General features: G+C 43.6%; 1 protein-coding gene across 5 annotated transcripts in view; it reads left to right on the top strand.

Moving 5' to 3' along the window:
* Positions 1–14,591, top strand: part of CALD1 (caldesmon 1) — a 238,067-nt gene that overhangs the window by 184,459 nt on the left and 39,017 nt on the right. For 4 of the 5 annotated variants that reach the window (XM_077468528.1, XM_077468529.1, XM_077468530.1 and 1 more), the window contains 2 exons: positions 659–730; positions 7,272–7,417. In XM_077468528.1, coding sequence (XP_077324654.1) covers positions 659–730; positions 7,272–7,417 — 218 coding nt within the window. The remainder of the gene's footprint in view (positions 1–658; positions 731–7,271; positions 7,418–14,591) is intronic. The other variant, XM_077468532.1, reaches the window with a different exon arrangement.

Genomic DNA, 14,591 nt, shown 5'->3' with positions numbered 1-14,591 from the left:
TAAAAAGTCCCACAGTCATTGATGTTCAGTGGCAATTTAACCCCCCTCCCAATCTTTAAAAAAAAGCAATCCCAACTTTATTTGCTGATCCTGCATCCTGCTGAGTTTACAAACATTTACCTTATTTTCAGTGGAAGAAGGGGAGCTTTCGTTGTTGTGAATGGACTGGATGTTTGTAAACAATTCTAGGATTTACACTGGTGCCTGCTGTGATTGGTTTACAGGGATCAAAAGGAACAGAACCACTTTGAATGGCTCTGTGCATCTTGGCTGCGATCTGAGCTGTCCAATGATAGCCCAAATCACAGTTGTTCACAGTCTCACAGGCTACCCGAGTGTGTTTTCTAAAGCACCATTTATAAATGGCACTCCAGAAATACATATCCAACTCATAGCAATATGGTTGTACAGGGGTGGTTAAACCCTTAGACTGTTAGATTTTACCAGCTATACTAGTAATAGGATACTATATGAAAAGGTAGTTAAAGATGCTAAGTTTGTGCGCACTCACTTACCTGCCAGGTGGAGCAGGGCACTATCTTGTATTTTGCCAAGCACTATGTTGCCTGCACAGACAATCTTGCACGGTGTGATAGCCACTGCACGTATACTGGTGGACTGTTTTCAGGAGTTACATTTCAACTTTAAATATGGAAAGGGAGAAGACAAAGAAAATAAGTTTGAAGCTAAAAGGGACGAGAAAGTTCGAGCAGGCTTCAAAAAAGAAGAGGTAGGATTTTTCTTCCTTTGCTGTTGTAGAGAGAACACATTGTTAAAAAAATAATATTCTATCTAACATTTCAGACAGGTGTCCAAGGAGTAAATATGAACCAGGGTTTTTTTTCTGCCAGGAAGTGGCGTGATGCCATTCTGCCACCTCCGGCAACCCTCTCCTCTTTAGCCTGTCACATAACATAATAGTTGGTGGAGGAAGTTTTCTATACCACTCAATTCCTCCACTGTATGGTAGCGCCGGAATGGTAGCTGGAACAGCGCCGGAACAAATACCCCACATCTGTTTGATGGGTGCCCTGGGGATCAGGTTCAGATGCTGCAACTGTTGCCATTAAATGAGGGATTCCAGAGGCATGGAGCATGGAGCCAAGTAAAGTGCTCTGATACTCTTCCTCGGCTCTGTGCTACAAAGATGTGACAGGCGGAGCTGCATGGATTGGACTGCAATAGGCTCAGGTAAAAAAGAAAGCCTGCTCACCTAATAGAACAGAGTTGGCTGCACTACGCTAATGCAACTGCAGGTGAGAGAGCTGTGGAGGCAAGGGGGGAGAAGGGGGTGGGGGCTGGGAAAACTGAAAACATTGAGGATATTCTGCAGAGGTCAGATCTGGGGGGGGGGGGGGGGTTATAGATTGTGCAATGTGAGAGCTGTGGGCAGGGGGATTTGCACAAAGTTAACAGGAGCTGTGGGGGGGGGGGGAGCTGGAGGTGTAGAGGTGAAAGATGGGGGGGGTGCAGACGTTGAGAGCTGTTGATTGGGGTATAGCTGTACATGAAGGTGCACAAGTGAACTAAGGAGTGGGGAGAGATAAGCTGTGGATGGGGGTGCAGGGGTAATTGTGGACTGGGGGTATAAGCTGTGGTTGGGGGCGCAGAGGTGACATGTTGACAGATGCTAAAAAGGGGAGTTGTGGATGGGGAGGCACATGCTATGGTGAATTGTGGAATGTGGGGGGAGAAGGTGACCTGGGGAGAGGGTGAACTGTGAAGGAGAGGAGAGAAGTTGACCTGTGGATGGAGGGGGGGGGGGTGAGCTGTGGACACGAGGGAGAGGGTGAACTATGGATGAGAGGAGAGACATGACCTGTGGATCGGGGATGAGCTGTAGATGGGGCGAGAAGGTGGGCTATGGACAGGGGAGAGGATGAGCTGTGGACACGAGGGAGACATGAAGGTGCACAAGGTGCACAAGTGAACTAAGGAACGGGGAGAGATATGAAGGTGCACAAGTGAACTAAGGAGCGGGGAGAGATAAGCTGTGGATGGGGGTGCAGGGGTAATTGTGGACTGGGGGTATAAGCTGTGGTTGGGGGCGCAGAGGTGACATGTTGACAGAGGCTAAAAAGGGGAGTTGTGGATGGGGAGGCACATGCTATGGTGAATTGTGGAATGTGGGGGGGAGAAGGTGACCTGGGGAGAGGGTGAACTGTGAAGGAGAGGAGAGAAGTTGACCTGTGGATGGGGGGGGGGGTGAGCTGTGGACACGAGGGAGAGGGTGAACTATGGATGAGAGGAGAGACATGACCTGTGGATCGGGGATGAGCTGTAGATGGGGCGAGAAGGTGGGCTATGGACAGGGGAGAGGATGAGCTGTGGACACGAGGGAGAGGGTGAACTATGGACAAGACGAGAGACGTGACCTGTGGATGGGGGGTGAGCTGTAGATGGGACGAGAAGGTGGGCTATGGAAGAGGGGGGAGGTGAGCTGTGGACAGGGGAGGAGAGGATGAGTTGTGGACACGAGGGAAAGGGTGAACTATGGACAAACGGGGAAACATGACCTGTGGATGGGGGATGAGCAGTAGATGGGGCGAGAAGGTGGGCTATGGACAGGGGGGTGGGGGGTGAGCTGTGGACAGGGAAGAGAAGGTGAGCCTTGACTACACTCAATATTTGGCATCACTTAACTTCTCTTTTCCAAGGAATGGTGTGAATAGGGGTGGGGTTGTGGGCAGAGTTGGGGGTGCGGTTGGGCGGGGAGTTGACTGGGGAGGGTGGGTTCCTGCAACTATTCTCTGAGAAAAAAAAGCCCTGTTCTAGACTATTAAAATGTATCTATAGCCAAAACATTTTTAGTTTTAAAAAAGAGTAAAGAAGTTTGGAACCAGACCAGGCACATAAAAAATATATCCAAAAATAAAAAAGGCTTTACCTATAGATGCACTTTAAACCTCTTTGCAGAACTCATTGCTCCACTTGCTGCTTGTCAACTCCTGAGTGAACTAATGGAAAGCCATTGGTTACAGGAAAGAAGACATGCTATATTGTAGGAATATATGTTTCCATAGGAGTCTCACAGAGCAGATAAGACTAGGGAAAAGTGTTAAGCAATGCTTCACTCCTCACAAGATAGTCAGTTATAGGCGAACATTTTTTTTGATGGAAAACTTCAGGGATGCAAGCCATTACAATAAAGAAAATGCAAGCCATTACCATGACCATGAAATGATTGTTTATTTTAGCCTAAAAAAAAAAAGCCCAGCTGCAACCAAAACCATTTTATCCTGTTTTGGATGTGTGGAGAAGGATTAAATCCTCTGTCAGGACATGAAGTGATGAGAAATCTGTCCAACAAGGACCCAGAGAAAAGCAGAGACCCATTTTGGTAGGGTGAAAATTATAAGAAGTTTTAACAGTACTTTTAATATGTGTTTGTGCCTTCCAGTCCCACTGATAACCAAACTCCCCAATTCCTATACTGGGTCTCAGGAACTGAAGGAAAATCTTCCTAACAGAGTCACAGAAAACAATAAAACATTTTTTTTAAAGAGGAAGTAAACCCATCAGGGTTTACTTCCTCTTTGATTCCCTGCAAAGGTAAAGCATAATGGACTACTATGCATCGCATAGTAGTCCATTATGTGTCACTTACCTGACACAGGAGCCAGCGAAGTCACCGCTGTCCCCTGTAGTCCGGAGCATCCATCTTCTCGGTGGGTCTCGCTGCTCCGCCGCTGTAATTCGGCGAAGCCGCGATGACGTCACTCCCGCGCATGCGCACGGGAGCCGCCACTCACAGCATATCACCGTTGACCACGCCGCGCTCACAGCGGTGCCTGTCTTTCCGCAAATATCTCCTAAACCGTGTAGGTTTAGGATATATTTCTTGGACCTACAGGTAAGCCTTAATCTAGACTTACCTGTAGGTCAAAGTTGGTTGTAAGGGTTTACAACCACTTTAAGGGCCCATTCACACATTGCGCATGCTGCCACAACATATGGCAACGTATGTACAACAGTAGTAGAGTGCAATGTAGATCAGTGAACTACGTACTGTGCTTAGCGGTGCACTGCATTGCTAAACGACGTGTGCCATGTGCATTTTATTTAATCCATTGCAGTACGTTGGCAGCCCATTTATAATTAATAAGCTGCCTTAACACAGCGCATGTTAATGCATACCATAATGTACTTTAACATACCAGAATGGATGACTTTAGTGTGAATGGGCTCTAAATCTTCCTCACTTTATCCAAATACAAAACAAATGTTGGCGTTATGCTTTCCATTCTCCTTACTAAGTGTTGGTTTACGCGACTGCCCCCTTGCGAGATTACATGTGATTTGCACTGCACTGCAGTGCAAATCACATGCGATGTCCATGCGATGCAAATTCAGCCATACAGATAGTATGGCTGATATCATATTTGGACAAAACTCACACAGGACCCTTTTTTGATTCGCACCAGAATCAGATCGCATGGGTTCCAATGCGATCCGATTAATGTCCAAACTGACAGTTCGTAGTGCGATATGCAAGTTGAAATGGGGGTGTCATTAACAATGTATTGACACTCCCGGCAATTTGCATATAGCAGTGTGAACTGCCGTGCGAGTCGGGTGTGCAGCGGATTCACAGGGTCTCCGCATCGCACAAGTGTGAACTGAGCCTCAGAGCTCTTATGTTCTACAGTGTACTGTGACTATACTGTATGTTGACTTACTTGCAGTAGTTATGCTTGATTTTTTCTAACTTCTGTAACACAGTAACAAATGAATCCTTCTAATGCATTAGGTTAGTAGGTTAGGTCTAGTTAGTAGTGGGTTCTGTAATCTGGCCTTCAACCTAATCTACCGTATTACATTTTTATTAGAAGCACAGAAAACGATGCACATGTATTAATAGTAAGTATTAAACCAAAAGTCAGTATCACCAAAAAAATAGACTAAATAAAAACACACAATAATTCTTCTGGGAGATTTGATTTTCAAAACTAAAAAACTTTATTGTTAGATGTAAATTACTACATAATTCTTATTTAAGAAAATATAATACAACCAAGGAGGCAGTCGGCAGGATCGAAAACTTGCACTTAGGCTGACCATACATTATGCAATGTTCCTTTAGATGTACTCAAAACCATATAAAATGAAGCCAAACGTAATCACTTCAGCCCCCGGAAGGATTTACCCACTTCCTGACCAGACCATTTTTTGTTTTAAACAAAAAAAGATGAACTATTTTGGAAAAAAAGCAATATTTTTTACTTTTTGCTATAATAAATATCCCCAAATTTAAAAAACAAACAAATACATTTTTTTCCTCAGTTTAGGCCGATATGTATTCTTCTACTTATTTTTGGATAAAAAAAAAAAATGCAATAAGCGTATATTGATTGGTTTGCACAAAAGTTATAGCGTCTACAAAATAGGGAAAAGATTTATGGCATTTTTATTTTACTAGTAATGGCGGCAATCTGCAATTTTTATCAGGACTGCGAGATTACAGAAGACAGATCGGACACTTTTGACACTATTTTGGGACCATTGACATTCATACAGCGATCAGTGCTATAAATAGCCACAGATTACTGTATAAATGTCATTGGCAGGGAAGGGGTTAACACCAGGGGCGATAAAGGGGTTAATGGTGTTACCTAGGGAGTGATTCTAACTTTGGGGGGGTGGAACTGCCTGGGTGGGGAGAGCGATCGTTGTTCCTAAGCATTAGGAACAATAGGTCGCTCTCCTCACCCTTTACAGAATGGAGATCTGTATGTTTACATTGACAGATCTCCATTCTCTCCTTCTTCGGAGCAATCACGCGTAGCCGGCTGCCATCGGGGGCTTCCGGGCACACGCACAAGTTCCTATGTCAACTCCACGGGCGCGCGTGTGCGCCACCTGCACTATACTCCTTAAAGTGCCTGCTGTACAGCTTCAGCATAGGAGTGCCATTCTGCTGCGGGCGGTCGCCAAGTGGTTAAACACTTTCAATTTGTATGCAGTCAGGCAGGCTCTTGCACTACATAGTTGAAGGTAAATCCAAAAACCACAAAAATGCCAAAAACCACAATAGCCGGACTCCTAGTACCGGGATCAAAGATTAAACAAGCCCTTAAAGCGAAGGTCCGCTGAAAAGAAAAATATTAAAAGTCAGCAGCTACAAATACTGCAGCTGCTGACTTTAAATATATGGACACTTACCTGTCCAGGGAGCCCGCGATGTCGGCAGCCGAAGCCGATCTGTCCGTCGGCTTCACTTCCTGGTTCCCTACTGCGCATGCGCGTCCTCACTGATCCCTGCTGTCTTCTGTCTCCCAGAAGACAGCGGGGGAGGACAGAGTAGGCGCCGGAAGTGGTGTAGGTCACCGCGAATGCCATTATAGACAGGTATCTGCTCCCTCCTACCCCCTGAAATGTGACACCGGAGGAGGGGAGGTTTCTAAAAAGTGGAAGTTCCATTTTTGGGTGAAGCTCCACTTTAACTTACTTCCAACACTTACATCCATCCAGCAAAAGATACTTCATTATTAAATTATTCATAACATTTAGCCCTTGTACACAGGATCGGAGATTCCGACGGAATGGAATATGGAGTATGGAATAGAGTGGGAGTTTTTTCATAACTTTATATAATTATAACTTTATATAATTTTTTTTGTAACGTTTTTTTTATTGCTGTCTGTGTACCAACTGGGAACATGTACCCCTCCAATTATTCCTGGTGGCCATTGTCACTGGGACAAACGGATGGGAAATCCAAACGTTAACAGTTTTCTCCAGAACAGGAATAGAATAGACATGTTCAAATAGGGACACTGGATCAGGTGACAACTGGAGAGCTTTCCCTTGCCTTACCGTTGTCTCCCTGGACAGGAAGTAAACGAAAATCTGCAGACAGCAATAAAAAAAAAAAAAAAACTGACAAGGATTCTAACCCTTCCCAATTTTACACAAAACAATGAAAAATGTTTTGCATATAAATTTAACTTAACCCAACCTTGAAACCCTGAGATGGGAACAGACACTATTTGGATACGTGTGTTAGCAACGCAATGCAACACATGTGTTAAAACGCAACAGTATAGATGGGTCCTGAATCTTTGTTTTTACCTTATGCTGAAAGTATGGACACCAAAAATTCAAAACAATCCCACTTAAGATGTACCAGAATATCTTCTGTGCCGAAAAGATCACAGTCCGCCTTTCACTAGCCCAGCCTTGGATTTGGGGCGAAAAGTACATATACCCTTTAAAGGGATCTGCAGCTAAAACAAATGTACAAATTTTTTTGTTTACTTTCCCCTTTTTAGGTTAAAGATGAGAAAGGGAGAGGTGGGAAGGAAGAGTTAAAAGCCAGCTGGGAGCGAAAGAAAGGATTTCCGGAAAGCAAAGCCCAGAATGGAGAAAGTTTACATGACGTTACACCGCAGAAGCTCAAACATTTGGACAAATTTGGGTAATAAACCTTGTCCGTCAGCTATCAACCCTTTTCCTAAAATGTTAACCTTTTTTTTCCTAAATGTTTTACATTACAGGGTAAAGAGCATGCTTACCTAAAAAATATCTGTTAATAATTAAAAAAGAATTCTAGTGAGGGTAGGGAAATAAATACATTTTAATATTATTATTATAATAATTATTATTATTATTATTAGTAGTAGTAGTAGTAGTAGTAGTGACCTGTGCACTGCTAGCTCTTCCTATTACTTATATGCCACTTTTGGGAGGATGGGTCATTTAATATTTTCAAAATTTCAAAAATTTAAATTTTTAACTTTTTTTATTTTTTTATAATTACATGTTTATTAAAGATTATAGAAAAGAAGTACAAACACGGTGTATAGTAAAACCTTGAATGGTGAGCATAATTTGTTTCCGTAAACGTGCTTGTAATCCAAAGCACTTGTCCAAAGCAAATTTCCCCATAAGAAATATTGGAAACTCAGATGATTCGTTCCACAACCATTTATTCATAGGTCTTTCAGACTATAGTCCATATAAAAAGATTATAGCAATGTAATAGGTTGTGTAACCATAAAATGTCCATCCACAAAATGGCGGCCTCCACAAGGGGATAAGAAGCAAAATTCAACAGGAGCTACAGAGTACAGAGAAGAGAGGCGCCTCTAAGTGTAGCAATATGATTACATTTAATGAAGGTACAACATTTAGAAACTCACATGGTTGATGATTAAGTGAGGCACATCTAAGTATGCAGTCATCCGGGGGAAAACTGTCCACATAGACCATCCCTGGCATCACCGGCTCTCACCAGTGTGAGGACAGCATTACCCCCGATGCCTGTATACCATTTTCAGACCTGACCATTTTGCAGGCCAATGACTAGACCACTTTTTGTGATTTAACTGACAATTGCGCGGACATGCGTCATGGCTCCCTCAACAAAATTGATGTCCTTTTTTTCCCACAAATAGAGCTTTCTTTTGGTGGTGTTTGATAACCCCTGCGGTTTTTATTTTTTGCACTATAAACAAAAAAAGAGTGTCAATTTTGAAAAAAACGCATTATTTTTTACTTTTTGCTATAATAAATATACCCCAAAAATATATATAAAAAATGTTTTTTCCTCAATTTAGGCGGATACGTATTCTTCTACTTATTTTTGGTAACAAAAATCACAATAAGCGATTAGGGGATAGTTTTATGCCATTTTAATACATTTTTTTTTACTAGTAATGGCGGCGATCAGCGATTTTTATTGTGACTGCGGCATTATGGCAGACACATCGGACATTTTTGACACATTTTTGGGACATTTTTGGCTATACAAATGCATTGATTCCTGTGTAAATGACACTGGCAGTGAAGAGGTTAACCAGGTGGTGGCAGTGTAGGAGTTAAGTGTGTCCTAGGGGCGTGTTACTAACTGTGGGGGGCTGGGCTGTGTGCTAGTGAACACTGATCGCTGCTCCAATCACAGGAAGCAGAGATCAGTGTCACTTGTTTCTAGGCAGAACGGGGAGATGCTGTTTACAATGGCATCTCCCCGTGAGACGATTGCGGGTATCCCCGTGGCGATCAAGTCCGCGCAACCCGTGACCCGGACTCACGGGGGTCCCGACCAGCGGACGTACCTGTACGCCAGTTTGCCTGCCCGTGCCATTCTGCCGACGTACATGCTCGTGCTCTGGTCGGGAACTGGTTAATCATCAACCATGTGAGTTGCTAAATGTACCTTCATGATACTAAAGGTTTGTTTTTTATTTTCTAAATATGTTCCTTTAAGGTAGTGTAGTGTTGGTTCACTTACCTTTTTCTTTGTTTTCCTTTGTAAAGGTTTTTTTCTGTGTGTGAATTTTCAACTTCCTGTACCTCTTCTAGAAGCTTGCCCCCATCATCCTAGCCGTTCTGGCTGGGGGTTAGTCAGTGTGCTCGCCCTCTCCTTTGGGACTACATCCCTGCGGGGAGACGCTGTGTGTGTTCACAGGCACGGGAGGCAGGGGAGCCCCGGGCGTGTCTAAGACGCTGTAGCTCCGCCTCACATGCCTTGCTATTGTAATCTGAATGACCATCTCAGCACAGCCCCGCCTTTACTCCGCCCCCTTTTGTGGAAGTGTGGCTCAGGTTCGTCGCCACACAGCAAAAAAGCGGCACTGCGCATGAGCGATGCCGCTAAGCATCAAGGGAATTGTAGTTCCTTTGAAGCCGCGGCATTGCTTCAGGGAGCACGCTCGAAAACACAGAAGTTGAGGAGAACATACAGAGAGGAAAGGAGAAGGGCTGATAAAGCCTGTTTATCTAACAGGTGAATAAAAAAATTTCGGCAGAAATAACAGCTAGATTCATGATTTATATAGCATATAGATCAGCTATTGCCAAAAACATTTTTAGCTTTACAACCCCTTTAAATGTAACCATATTGCTACACTTAGAGGCGCCTCTCTCCTCTTTTATATTCAGTTGTGACATGACGCTACTTGTATATCAAGACATCGCCTGTATATCAAGTCCACATTTATTTAAAAGTTTTGCTTGTCTTGCAAAACGCTCTCAAACCAGGGTTTTACTGTACAGGCAGTCCCCGAGTTACGAACAGGTTAGAGACTGCCTGTTCATCCTGAAGTCGGATTTGTTCGTAATCCTGATGCGCATGTGCAGAACGGCGTTTCCGCTGTTTTCCAATGTTTTTTTCTGCTGTTTTCCGATGTTTTCGAACGTCGTTTTCCGATGTGCCCGCCGGCACCACCACCTGCTGTTCATAAGTAGGAGTCGTTCTCAAGTCAGATGATCGTAACTTGGGACTCCCTGTATATTCAAAATGTATTAAAGTTTTTATATATGAATGTAAAGATATCTCTGCAGGTATACAATACAAAGAAAATAAATATTTCACATTTTTTGTATATGGTTCTGTGTAGGGTTACAGTACAAAGAGGATAATTGATTTATTGCTTTTTTGACATTTTTATTATTGCTTGCCTCTCTAAAGCCTTGCATGTACATTTGATGTCTGACCATCAAAGTTAGTCCCCCCCCCCCCCTCCCCCAGCTATATTTAGATCTTTCTGCAATTATAACCAGATTCCACAGCTGCTGGTTGACACGTCATATTTGTAAATGTGAAGTGATTGGACTAAACTTGTCATCTTTGACCCGAGAGTGGCTTGGGAAAGAAGTTTACTTTGGCTATTTTGCCCTCTGAGTTCACAGAGCAGTTCCAGCAAACTTCAAGAGCCTATTTATTCTCAGGCTAGAAAATTCCTACATTGCATTCCAGTTTACATTATAGTTTCCTACTGTGTTTTCTATCCACTTTGTATCCATCTAAAATTCAATTGTTATTATGAATCACAAACCGTTGTTAAAGCTGATATCTAGGCAGACATAAAATAACAAATTTTTTGTAATCATGCATATATGAATAAATGTACTAGTTTTAATGCAAACAGTGTAAGTGCCTGGATTTGACCTGGTATCAACCTCTTGCAATAACCTATACAGCAGAGCTGAGAGTCAGAGAGGAAGAAACAGCATAAGGAGCCTAATCAGTTCATGTGACAAAAAGCATGCTGATAGAAGGAGAAAGCAGAGTGAGAGAAATATTAAGTCATCACTGTGCTGCTTTGATTTTCACCGTTAGTAGCTTTCCAATACAAGTGCAGCGCTAGCACCTAAACCTAATTACAGCTTATACCATTCAATAAATAAACCCCCAAAAAAGTTGAAATAAATATACAATTTGAAATAAATGTACAAATTCACATACATTAATTAATTAAATGATTAAAGAATAGTAAAATCCATATATGAAAATGATCATTGATATATATATATATATATATATATATATATATATATATATATATATATATATATATATATATATATATATATATATATATATATATATATATATATATATATATATATTATAGAGAAAGATAGAGAGAGTATATAGTATATATACAAATACTTACTGTGTGTGTGTGTATATTCATATGTGCTCATAAGTTTACATACCCTGGCAGAATTTATGATTTATTGGCCATTTTTCAGAGAATATGAATGATAACACAAAAACTTTTCTTTCACTCATGGTTAGTGTTTGGGTGAAACCATTTATTATCAATCAACTGTGTTTACTATTTTTAAATCATAATGACAACACAAACTACCCGAATGACCCTGATCAAAAGTTTACACACCCTGGTGATTTTGGCCTGATAAAATGCACACAAGTAGACACAAAGGGGTTTGAATGGCTATTATATGTAACCATCCTCACCTGTGATCTGTTTGCTTGTAATTAGTGTGTGTGTATAAAAGGTCAATGCGTTTCTGGACTCCTGACAGACCCTTGCATCTTTCATTCAGTGCTGCACTGACGTTTCTGGATTCTGAGTCATGGGGGAAGCAAAAGAATTGTCAAAGGATCTGCGGGAAAAGGTAGTTGAACTGTATAAAACAGGAAAGGGATATACAAAGATATCCAAGGAATTGAGAATGCCAACCAGCAGTTTTCAAACTCTAATTAAGAAGTGGAAAATGAGGGGTTCTGTTGAAACCAAACCACGGTCAAGTAGACCAACTCAAATTTCAGCCACAACTGCCATGAAAATTGTTCGGGATGCAAATAAAAATCCACAAATAACTTCAGGTGAAATACAGGACTCTCTGAAAGCGTTTCAAGATGCACGATAAGGAGGCACTTGAAGAAAGATGGACTGCATGGTCGAGTCGCCAGAAGAAAGCCATTACTATGCAAATGCCACAAAGTATCCCACTTACAATATGCCAAACAGCACAGAGATAGGCCTCAAACCTTCTTGCACAAAGTCATTTGGAGTAATAAGACCAAAATTGAGCATTTTGGCCACAACCATAAACACTACATTTGGAGAGTCAACAAGGCCTATGATGAAAGGTACACCATTCCTACTGTGGAACATGGAGGTGGATCGCTGATGTTTTGGGGATGTGTTAGCTAAAAAGACACAGGAAATGTGGACAAAACTGATGGCAAGATGAATGCAGTATGTTACCAAAAAAATAAATACCGGAGGAACATTTGCATTCATCAGCCAGGAAGCTGCTCATGGGATGTACTTGGACATTCCAACATGACAATGATCCAAAACACAAGGCTAAGTCGACCTGTCATTGGCTACAGTAGAATAAAGTGAAGGTTCTGGAGTGGCCATCTCAGTCTCCTGATCTCAATATCATTGAGCCCCTCTGGAGAGATCTCAAACGTGCAGTTCATACAAGACAGCCCAAGAATTTACAGGAACTGGAGGCTTTTTACCAAGAGGAATGGGCAGCTTTACCATCTGAGAAGATAAAGAGCCTCATCCACAAATACCACAAAAGACTTCACATTGTCATTGATGTTAAATGGAGCAATACATGGTATTAAGAACTGGGGTATGTAAACTTTTGATCAGGGTCATTTGGGTAATTTGTGTTGTGATTATGATTTAACCAGTTGCCGACCGCCGCACGCCGATGTACGTCGGTAGAATGGCACGGGCAGGCATAAGGACTTACATGTACGTCCCTTGCCTCCCGCGGGTCGGGGGCCCGATCGGGCCCCCGCCCGGTGCCTGCGGCGGTCGGTTTTCGTCCGGGAGCGATCCGGGACGAGGGGGCGGCCATTCATTCATGGCCACCCCCTCGCGATCGCTCCCGACGAATAGAAATCCCCGGTGACATCACTTCCTCTCCTGTAATGTAAACACAGGAGAGGAAGTGATGTATTCTCTCCTCCGTGTCGGTATTTTTCGTTCCGACACGGAGGAGAGCGGATCGGTGAGTTGCACCAACACTCTACACACACAGTAGAACATGCCAGGCACACTCACACCCCCCCTTTACCCCCCGATCACCCCCCCAATTACCCCTGCCCCCCAGTCACAGTGACACCAATGTCATTTTTTTTTTTTTTTTTTTTGCATTGGTGTCATTTGTGACTGTAATAACTGTTAGGGCAGTTAGAGTTAGCCCCCTTTAGTTCTAATGTACCCCCCTAACCCCCCCAATAAAGGTTTAACCCCGTGATCACCCCCCGTCGCCAGTGTCACTAAGGCTGGGTTCACATTGCAGCGGTTTATGAGAACGAATGTGATTCGCACCGCACTGCAGTGCAAATCACATCCGATCTCTGTGCGATTCGAGTTCAGCCATTCGCCGCACCCGCCGCACCCGCCACACCCGCCGCACCCGCCGCAACCGCCGCACCCGCCGCAAATTCGCACGGGACCCTTTTTTTGGCCCGCAGCAGAATCGGATCGCATGGGTGTTCACACCATGCGATCCGAGTTTGCAGATCGCACTGCGATATGCGAACTGATCTGGGGGTGTCAGTAACATTTCACTGACACTCCCAGCAGTTCGCATAGGGCAGTGTGAACTGCCGCCGGGAGGCATGCGATGCGGGAACCCGCCGCGGATTCGCGGCGTTTCCGCATCGCTCCAGTGTGAACCCAGCCTAATAAGCGATCATTTTTCTGATCGCCGTATTAGTGTCACAGGTGACGCTAGTTAGGCAGGTAGGTATTTAGGTTCGCCGCAGCTTTTTATAGCGCCAGGGACCCCCATATACTACCGCATAAAGCCCCCTGATTGCCCCCTAGTTAACCCTTTCACCAGTGATCACCATATAACTGTTACAGGTGACGCTGGTTGGTTAGTTATTATTTTATAGTTTCAGGGCACCCGCCATTTATTACCTAATAAAGGTTTAACCCCCTGATCACCCGGCGGGTGTCATTTGTGACTAATAACTGTTAGGGCAGTTAGGGTTAGCCCCCTTTAGTTCTAAGGTACCCCCCTAACCCCCCCAATAAAGGTTTAACCCCGTGATCACCCCCCGTCGCCAGTGTCACTAAGGCTGGGTTCACATTGCAGCGGTTTATGAGAACAGATGTGATTCGCACCGCACTGCAGTGCAAATCACATCCGATCTCTGTGCGATTCGAGTTCAGCCATTCGCCGCACCCGCCGCACCCGCCGCAAATTCGCACGGGACCCTTTTTTTGGCCCGCAGCAGAATCGGATCGCATGGGTGTTCACACCATGCGATCCGAGTTTGCAGATCGCACTGTGATATGCGAACTGATCTGGGGGTGTCAGTAACATTTCACTGACACTCCCAGCAGTTCGCATAGGGC

The sequence above is a fragment of the Lithobates pipiens genome, unplaced genomic scaffold (assembly GCF_037356315.1).
Source record: "Lithobates pipiens isolate NorthernLeopardFrog02 unplaced genomic scaffold, aLitPip1_a1.2 Scaffold_8, whole genome shotgun sequence".
NCBI classification, from domain to species: Eukaryota; Metazoa; Chordata; class Amphibia; order Anura; family Ranidae; genus Lithobates; species Lithobates pipiens.
The sequence above is the reverse complement of the archived record's forward strand: the minus strand, read 5'-3'. Positions and strand labels throughout refer to the sequence as shown.